This window comes from Sylvia atricapilla, chromosome 3, assembly GCF_009819655.1.
Source record: "Sylvia atricapilla isolate bSylAtr1 chromosome 3, bSylAtr1.pri, whole genome shotgun sequence".
Lineage (NCBI taxonomy): Eukaryota > Metazoa > Chordata > Aves > Passeriformes > Sylviidae > Sylvia > Sylvia atricapilla.
In genome coordinates this window covers 72057721-72067921 of record NC_089142.1, presented here as the reverse complement: position 1 = coordinate 72067921, position 10201 = coordinate 72057721, and the positions used below count along the sequence as shown (strand labels likewise).

General features: G+C 44.9%; 1 protein-coding gene across 1 annotated transcript in view; it reads left to right on the top strand.

Annotated features, from left to right (window-relative positions):
* Nucleotides 1-9376: 9376 nt before the first annotated feature.
* PGBD5 (piggyBac transposable element derived 5) overlaps nucleotides 9377-10201 on the top strand; it is a 61570-nt gene continuing 60745 nt past the window's right edge. Inside the window, exon 1 of the mRNA XM_066315745.1 lies at nucleotides 9377-10061. Within this exon, the coding sequence (XP_066171842.1) occupies nucleotides 9377-10061 (685 nt within the window). The remainder of the gene's footprint in view (nucleotides 10062-10201) is intronic.

Here is a 10201-nt window from a genome sequence, read left to right as displayed (position 1 = left end):
GAGAAGACAGTTGTCAGACACCTAGTAGCAGTAACTGAGGATGGGAAGAAATGATGAACCAGATTTTGCCTTCTTTCTAGAAGGCAAAGACATGGGTTACATAGGGAAATGGAGCCCTGGGAATGACAAGTACTGAGTTACCCAGGGACATTTCTTTGTGTTTCAATGGAAATTCAGACCATGCCTGTAATTGCAGTACAGCTTGAGAAGGAAGGCTGAGTCAAGAGAGCAGCGTGATTTCCCTCTTCAGTGGGAAAGGAATCACAGCCAAAAGAGAATGTTCCCTCTGCAATTGTAGCAATCCACTAATAAGGACGACCAGAGGGGAAATCAAGCCATGCAGCATTTTTTTTTAAGAGTAATTACTATAAATCAAAAAACCTACAAGATATTTTTGTGTCATCTAAGTCAGTCAGTTCCTGATTCTTCATTGCTCCACACACACACACACCAGGGAGTGATACCAATTTGTAATTTTTTTTTCTTATCTATATTTTGAGCATGGTGGGGGTTAGAGGATTTTTTAAAAAAAGCCCCAACAAACAAAACAGAACCACCACATGAAAATAACCCTAAAATCAGATATTCTACCAGGAAAACCTTAGAAGGAAGATGAAGTCCGTGAGCCTATGTTTAGTTGAATAAGTGACAAAAATCCTTACTGGTCTTGATGAGACAGGTGGGCCAGATGGGAGACAAACCAATTGAGGGCTGTGTGTAAGGGAAATGCAGGGAACCAGTGTGCGTCCTCAGCCTACAGACAGCAAAGGAAACTTTCATGTATGACAGCAGATTTCCCAATTGTTGTGCAAAATGGTGAAGATGCAAGAAAATGAAGCTGTTATATAAATCAGGAGAATAACAGCATATTTCCTAGGTTGTCTGTGCAATCTCCTTCAGGGCTGTATCTTACACATAAAACACTTTGCAAGCGAGGAAAAGTTAAGCAGACACTGCAGTGCACAAATGAACAGTTTGACAGCGAGCAGCTGGAATATACTGCGTAATATCTATCTTAAACTACAATAACTCAACTGGCATTCGGAAGTTTCTCTTTCTCTTTCTTTTATACTAGGCTCCATGTTACAGAATAACTTTGAAAGAGAAATAATTAAGTACCTGACAAATATCAATGTTCCTCCAAAATTTAGTAAAGCCTTTACCCACTGTGGTTTTTTTTTACTTTGTGGAATAAGCAGACTAGAGCATGACACATAAAGCAGAGACTGATTTATAGTCATAGCTGAATTTCCATGAACATTCTGCTGTTTCCAGTATACACACCTTTAAAAAAAAACAAAAAAAAACCCCCCCAAAAAAACCCAAAAAAACAAACAAAAAAAAACACCTCAGAAAAACTGTGTTCACCTAGCAGGATTTTTTTTGCATATATATAAAAATATTGTGTTTTCTTTGTCCCTTTTCGGAGAAAGCAGACAATGGGGAAGGCTGATACCCTGATGTCACAGAAGGTGCCTATTCCAATCCAGGCCAATGTGCTCTGCCCAATTTTTGTAGATTTCTGATAGCTGGACAATGCTCTGATGGAAAAAGAATGGTAAATTTCTAGACAAACTACAATTTGAGTGTTTGACCAGTGACAGAATAAGTATAAAGACAGAATTGATCTCTACAAGTAGTCTCTTAAATAAGAAGAGCAAACCCCAAGCAAAGCCACTTGGAGATGTTCCAAGGTCTGAGAAATGGACTACTCTCCCATGAAGCCTCATGGGACATTGTGCTGTAATAAGCTGAGATACCACAAGAAACATTTGCTTTATAGCTCATATGTTGGATTTAACCTCTAGGTTGGTACTGTCAGGAGGAAGACAGTGTGTTAGCAGGGGCATTGCCAGCAGCTCTCTGCAATGGTGATCCATTCAGTGACCCACCATGTAGCAATGACACAACACATATGGAAGAGCAGCCTTCTGGCTTGAGGTTGCTCCATCTGATAACCAGCACTGCTTCAATGCCTCTCAGGCCACATCATCCCCCCAGAAAAAAAAGGGCTCAGAACAGGATTCCATCATGTAACCCTGTTCTTACATTGTCTTAAGTCAGTTGGAACAGGCTTTTAAAATAAAATGTTAAGCTTCTTTTGAAATGTAATCAACCCAACACACAACAAGGTCACCAAACAATGACTAAATAAGGGAGTTTGTTAGGGCATGCCCATCTGAATGAAAGTGACACTCATTAACCAAACTATCTAAGCTACACAAACAACAAAGGGAGAACGTAAATGTGATGCAAAAGCTGATTTGCATCATTTCTTTTGGTTTTATAAAATTATTTTCAGTGTTACTTAGAGGGAACTTCTAAAAATGCATTTCAATGAATAATTTTCTCCATCTTGCAGTACCAAAAAATGTGATTTTTATCTTGACAACACTCTTTGGAAATGTCCCTCTTTCGAATCCTGATTGCATATTTGGAGAAAAACTGGCATGCAAATAAGCCATTTCTGACAGAAGATCACAAACATTTTTTTCCAGATGTCTTTTAAATATCCTATTTCTAACAACATTACAAGCTATTTAGAGACCTCAGCTTCTGGAATTGGTAGCTTTCAGTGGTGCATCTCAGAACTGAAATTCCAAATGTGCTGAACCAGCAGCCAGTTCCATGCCCTGAAAGGACCACCTAATGGGCCAAATCCTGAGAGCTGGGAAGTGTTTGTACATTTCATTCACTGCTGCAGCTGTTCAATTACCCTCAAGAGCAAAACCCACTTATTTTTGTGATGGCTGAACATTCAGCTTTTGCTTGGAAAAAGAAATTATCTCACATGGGGGGGCAGATGTCAAACAGAAGGTATTTTTGAGATTAACAATTATTTTTGTTAATGAAAATAGTCTGTCACTCTTCTTCCCTGCTCCCTCATACATTTTCAGTATAGCTCTCTTTTATGATCAAAGTTTGACTTCTGGAAGACTTCTTTTGCTACAGCTAATTGAGACCTGATCTATTTCATGTTTGCACTGATTGAACAGAGTGGGTAAACTCTCCTAATTTAATGGTGACTAACAGACATCTGCCACAGATGATGACTAACATTGCTCTGTTTTTGTGGGAAGATGTGCTTCCATTTCAGATCCTGAAGTCATTCAAATCACCTTAAAGAGAAGATATTTTGACTTTTCAGCCTTCTTTTTTCCCTCTGGGAAGAAATTGAAACCCATAAAAATGTGGTGAAGGGGGCTGCTTTTAACCAAAATATAAATGAATTTTTTGGTGTCTGATGAAATGCAACAGAGCACGAGTCTAATCTCACTTTGCTAACCTGTACTTCTTTGCAAGGACTATCTATTTCAATTGGATTAAAATTATCTGACAAGTCACTAGAACAAAAAAAATAGGAAAGAAACAATCTCTTATGAGAAGGTTTAGCACAGGTTATCGATGGGTTGGAGCCTAATTAGATAGTGCTAATCAATGCATCTTGCCAACTGCCACATGGGGTACTGTATTTCCTGGTGGCTTTAAAGGGCATTTTAGAAAAACATATTGGAAACGAAAATGCATTTTCCCATAGAAAAAGAAAGTGATGGTAGATGATAAACAACTGGAGGAACTGGTTTTGGGCACTATGGGTTATGTTTTCTGTCTCCAAGAAGAGGCCTTCATAATGTTTGTGCATATTTGGGGCCTCTTTTCAATACCATCCTATCCTAATTTACTATACTATTATTCTAAACATTAATGGTTTAATAATAATATTCATATGTAGTTTTAAATTAATAATCAATTATTAAATATTTATTATAGAAGATTAATGTTTGCGCTATCTAACAATTTTACCACTTCACTTCTGTGTTGGAAAGGTAAATTAACAAGCTAATACTGAGACAGAATGAGCACATTCTGCAGCTGATGAACCCTCCAGTTTGAGCTGCAATTGGAAGATGACAGTGTAATCTGTGGAGGAAATAGACAGAATACAGCTGTACCCTTGCACTCAGGCAGGCACCTGACTTGGCAGCTGAGGCATCCTTCAAGAATCTGCAGACCAGTGGTGATAAAGCAAGGATGGCCATGGCAAAGCAAATACTGTTCAAGACAGCAAACTAGGAACTAGCCTGGCTAGAGTCCCATCCTCTAGTCACTTCCTTCATGTCTTTCCACAACATGGCCCTGAAAATCCTATTATGCTTTTACCAAGCTAATAAACAAATACAGAATAGGATCTGGAATTATAATTTGCAGCAAACAGGGTTGTAGATGGTAGAAATTCAGGTAGGTTTGCATGCGTGATTTGCACGATAAGCACAGTTCTCACAGACCTGACTGTGAGTTGTAGGTCACAAGGAGTAAGTTCCTATCACTAGCTTTGGGCATCATGCCCTGCAAACTTAATAATCCTATAGTGTGCTTTAATAGAATTAACTAGCTAAACAAAGAGCCTACAGATGGTTGCACACTACCAGTCCCAGAGACTTCCTAGGTTCAGCTCCCATGTTGACCAAAAGTTAAACCTGATCTGCTCTGCAGGGGACACAGGCTTTTTTAGAGATTTGGCTTAAGGACTGCTGCCTTTAAGAGTGCTCCCCTGAGGCTCTGGCTTAGGTCTTACTGTGAAGTGCATGGGTGGCGTCAGCCCTTCCAAAAGTGCATTTCAAAGCTGCATGGTTTTCAGTGGAAAAGCAAGTGCAGCCCTGCAGCGCTCCGATTTTGAGTGACAGCACCACTCTGTGCTTCTGGCCTACTGCACTTAGCTTCTGCTTCACACCCCCACCAGAAAGGAAGGAAGGGTTTTTGCAGAACACTCCGTGGACCCTCCATAAATTATTGATTAAACAGCTGATTTTCCATGCATGCACGAGCAACACATCCTATCTTTCCCTTTGGAGCTTAGGTGAGTCTTGTTCATAATACAGTGTTTGCTAAAAATGTACTGGACGTGCACAAAAATGTGGTTTCCAAAGGCTCTTAATCTGAAAATCAAAATTGTTCATCACTGAAGCACTGAAATTGCTCTCCTTAATTTTTAATTTCAGTGCACCTTTGCTTCAGTATTAGAGTCAAAAATCGTCTCTCCCTCTCATACTATAAGAAAACATATTTGCTCCATTTCTCTCATGCAAAAACAGCAGCTTCTTTTTTTCTGGAGTTTTGGGTCAACATCATACTTGAGAAATGTTAAACATCAATCCAAAAAATATAGGGTTCAAACAATACAAAGCAGTTGGAAAACAAAAAGCAAAAAAGAAATTTGTAGACAAGCATTTTTATTGTATTCAACATGCCATGTGCTGTAAATACTTTTGATGAATTTAAAAAAAAAAAAAAACAACCCACATGTATTATCAATGTTACTTCCAACAAGAGAGTTGCAAGGTGGGTGAGAAAGAGCTCCACAACAAACTGCATGGGGCAGTGTATTAGGCAGGGCAGGACAGGGGCAGATCAATCTCCACTGAGCTGCTTTTCCCTGTGCCATGCAGCAAGACATGTAAGAGAAACTTTTGTGGAGACTGTGCAGAGCACTGTAAGAGGACTGACTGTGGTCACAGAGATTCCTTCCCTGCAAAGTAGAGACACCAAATGGTGATGTGTTTGAGAACCAAACAGATCCATGATCTCTGCCAGGGATGGGACAGTCCCTCCCTACCCTCTTCTCAGGAGCTTGGGAGGAAGGAGTCCACTGGCTCCAATTCATTATTGTCTTCAGTCCTGATGAAGTCTTTCTCCCCCAAGTCTTTCTGTTCTTCTGAGGCCATGCAGTAATGGAAGAAGGAACTGAAGCCTATTTGCCTCAGCCTGGATAAGCAACTTGACTCTGACTCTACAAAATCCTTTTCGTGGAGCGTTGAGATGGAAGACAGTTTGAAATTCACATTCCAGACTGCACTTTCAGAACAAGGGATTAGAAAAGAAAATACTGTAATCTGATTAAATGTTATTCCATCTCGGTGTATTTGTGCTATGAAAGGACCAGGTACACACCAAGGCATCACAATCACAAACTCTGTGAAATCAATAGGAAGTGAGGAACCTTAGGTAGGAGACAGAAATGTCAATATTCTGTTGGATCTAGGCCAAGGTTTGACAGTGTAAATATGGTTGAAGATGGCACAAAACCCTTCCTCAAAGAGCTAACTATGAAAAAAGTTACTGAGAACTGAGAAGGAATATTTCCCACTATCACAGTCTTAACCATGAAGATTGTCAGGGTCAGAAGGAGTGTACAGAAGGCATCTTTGCTGTTGCAATAAAACTAGAAAACTTCAAGGAAAAAACAGCAAACATTTTCTCTGTAGACAAGGTAAAAGTGGATCCACAGGTTGCCATGGCTACAAAGTCCATTTACTCTAGTAGTGTTTTCTAGCAGCTAAACACAAGTTTAAGTGATTAAGGAGAAAACATAGCTATGTTTATAACGTTCCATTAGGTTTATATAATTAGATCTTTCAGCTGCAAACCACCCCTGGTGATGGCTTTCCTGACTGTTCATAAAAACCCAGTGAACTTATGTAACTATTTTTAGAATCATCCATCATATCTCTGTGCTTCTGCAATCATTTAGGAACAAATGACTACTAGCCTGACATATATGGCAATTTTAACAATACAGAATACTCATTCTGGGTTACAGTAATCCAATCAGCAGCTTCTGTGGGTGGTTGGAGGGCTACATATGGAAAGCTAAGTCTTAGACCGTAAGGCAAGCCAAAGCCTTAGGCAGCCCTGAGTGGGAGCCTCTAAAGTCCTGCCTCAGAAAAGTAATCTTCCCATGCATGCACAAGAGATTATAGCAGTTTCTCTGCTTGTGGGACAGGCAGAAGAGGGACTTTTCATTGTAGAGACTATGCTGAAAGAGGGGAAATTTCCATCAACAAAAACTGCATGTGTGTGCATGGCAGCGGACTCCATAATTAAAGTGTCATGTTGGATTGGTAGATGAAAGGGTCAGTCCCACCTCTCTCCATCAATGCAGTGGTCTCTTCCCAGAGCTCTTGTGTCCATTGCTCTCTTAAAAAAGGAAAACTGATGTTTTTTTGCCATTAGGTGGGAAGGTTCTGGCAGTGTGCATCAGCCAGCTGAGATGGAAGCCTGTTTTTGATGTAAAGCAGGAACGAGTTGGGAGACATTGCCTTTGCTGCAACCAGCAGCTAGAGAGGGCTATGTCTCTGCACTGCTCCCATCAATTCTTTTACTGGGAGCCCATTCTGAAAAACCTTCTCTTTATGTCTTGGGCTTTGGAGCCATCCTTCCAGCTGTTGTGTTTCACGGAAAAGAATCAGCAAATTTGAAGACATTTGAGTGTCCATGGACACTTCCATAGAACCTTAATGCCGAGGTGAATTCTACATCACCTCCATCCTTGTAGAAATCAAGTTTATTTCAATGTCCCTACTACAAAGAACCTGTGAACATATTTAAAGTGCCTTTTTTTCAGCCTTAAACACCATTGTGTGAGAAAGTCAACAAAAGCCATCCCATTTTTTTTGTTTGTTTCATGAGAACAGCTATAAAACAGACAATATTTGTGAAGAAGAGTCTGTGGCTTTCTACCCAACCCAGCAATGAGGATTCATGAGGTTCAACCTGGTCACTCATCATTAGCAGCAAGAAAGGTTTGGCACATCCAGTCATGCATCCCACCACAGTATTCTAAAACACAGGGTGACATGGATCAATTAAAAGAATAGCTTGGCCTACAGACCTATGACTTCTGGTGAACAGTGAGATGAAATGAAGACAGTGCAATGCTCAACTCACAGGCTGAGTTGGCTGAGCTTGCAATTAAAAAAAAAGTTTCTATATAAACTTACAGATTTTTAAATATAATCAGTAAGATAGTTTTGACGTTTTTGAAAGTAGAAATGCAACTTAAATCTCATCATACAAAATACAAATACAAAATACAAAAAATACAAAATACAAAAAATACTCTCAAAATACACTGGGGTTTTCCTGTTTACTTAAGGATGCAGAAGATGGATTCTTTTCTCTAGATTTGCCTGTATACATTATATAGAACTTTAAAGTTTTAATGAATCGATTGTAATTAAAAAATTATCTGAATAGAACATAAGGTTGGTCTTTTAAATACCTACACAGTCCAGCTTTTATAATTTTCCATGTTGTGCTGGAGTCCTTGAAAATCAAAAGAAGGTCAATAATCTTCCATTTTTAAAGTCAGAATCATTCAGTTTTATAAAATTTGTTAAATCTGTAGCACTAACAGATCTTCAGACCAATCTACACTGAAAGGTTGCATCAAAAAATTGCACATAATATGCTGCACCCCCCCTTCCGCCAGAATCCTACTACTGTTTCTTGTTGAAAGCAGTGCTGTGAAAGGGTAGGCTCAATAGCTGCTATTGTTGTTGACAGGGGAGGGAAGGAATGTCATCCTAAAAAGTGTTTGTACAGTAACCAGCACAGTGGCATGCCCAATAGCAAATAATAAACCTTGATCAGAGGTTTCAAACATTCCTGTAACATCAGAGAGACCATTCTGACTGCTACACAACCAGGGGCATCAGCTGCTGTATGAAATCCTTAGATTACTCCAGGCATACTTCTGCATCATGTTTAACTAACCCAGTCAGGGCTTTCACTTTCCTCGTTTTCCTTGTGCCATGATATTGCTTTAAAATCGGTGTCGATTTTGGAAGAATGGCTACTTCACTCTGTACTCACTGGAGAAACCAAAGCATGCAGTGGAGGCGCTGAGCCCCACACCCTGCAGAGAGCTGGACAGGCAGGCAGGAGCATGTGTGCGTCCCTCAAGGCCAGTGCAAAGCCCCGACGGAGCCCAAGCCGGGTAGTAGGGCCTTCCAGATGTCTCACAGCCCTGCGCTCCAGCACCTTCCCCACTCTTCTTCAAGGGCTGCCGCGGGGCTGGAGCTGTGTCCTGCTTTGGGGCAGCGACGTGAGGGCCCAACTCACGCTGTCCTGCACGACGAGCTGTGCGCCCCGGCCATGCTGTCGGGGCTCGGACCCCCTTCTCCTCGGCGCCTTTCTCCTCCCATTCCGCGGGAGCCCTTCACCCTCTCCCGCACGGCGGGCGCTCCTGAGGGACCCGCAGCACCGAGGCCAGCGCTCCTGCCTCTGTCCTGCGCCGCTCCAGCACCGCGGCGGAGAACAGCTCCGGCCGGCATCGGGGGCCTGGACCGGGGACCGGGGATGGAGGCCGGGACCGAGGGCCAGGCCCGGGGCCAGGATCGGGAGCTGGAGCGGTGCTGGGCTTAGAGAGCCCCTCCCGGCGTCGGGGCGCAGCGGCGGCCCCGCGGCAGCCGGCGCTGTGGTTTTAAATGGGCGGAGCGGCGGCGGGCGGCGGGGCGGGCGGTGGGCGGCCTGCGCTGGCCCGCGGCGCCCATATAACCCCACCTCCCGAGCGCGGAGTGCCGCGGCAATTGGCTGGATGTGGTACTTGGAGATGTTGAGCTGGCTCCTTCCCCCCATGTCCCTGCACACACACAGGGGCGGGTGGTGCGGGCGGGAGCGGGAGGCAGGGCTCAGCCCCGGTGGCGGCGGCGGCGGGGCTTCCCCTCCTCGCTGCCTGCCCGCCGCCGTGCCCGAGCCGCTGCTGCTGCTGGGCTGCTGCCTGCGGCCGCAGGACCCGGCCGAGCCGGGCCGAGGGGAGCGCGGGCGGCTGCTGGCGGCGGCCGAGATGATGGCGGAGGGCGGCGGCGGGCCGGCGCGCAGGAAGGCGCTGTCGCTGCTGGAGGCGGCGCGATCCCGCTACGAGAGCCTGCAGATCTCCGACGACGTTTTCGGGGAGTCGGGCCAGGACAGCAGCGGGAACCCCTTCTACAGCACCTCGGCCGACTCCCGCTCCGCCGCCTCTTCCCAGGACGAGGACGACGACGAGGAAGACCAGGGGCGCCCGGGGGTGCCGAGCCCGCGGGGCAGGGCGGCCCGGCGCCGCGCTCCCCGGGCGGCGGCCACCCCGGCGGAGCGGCGGCGGCAGCGGCAGGTCTGCGGCGGCAGCGCCGTCCCGGGCGGCCCCGGCCCCATGGAGGAGGAGGAGGAGGAGGAAGCGGAGAAGGGGGGCTGGACCCGGTCGCTGCGAGACGTCCCACCCCCTCATTTCAAGGATGGCAGCGGTACGAGGAGAGCGGGCGGCCGTGGGGATGCCGGCGTGGGGGGTGCCCGGAGCGCGGCCCCCAGGCTCGGGTCGCGGCGCAGCCACGGGAGGGAGACCCGTACACGGGCCCGGCTGCCGCCTGGGGCTGCTGCCCGGCGC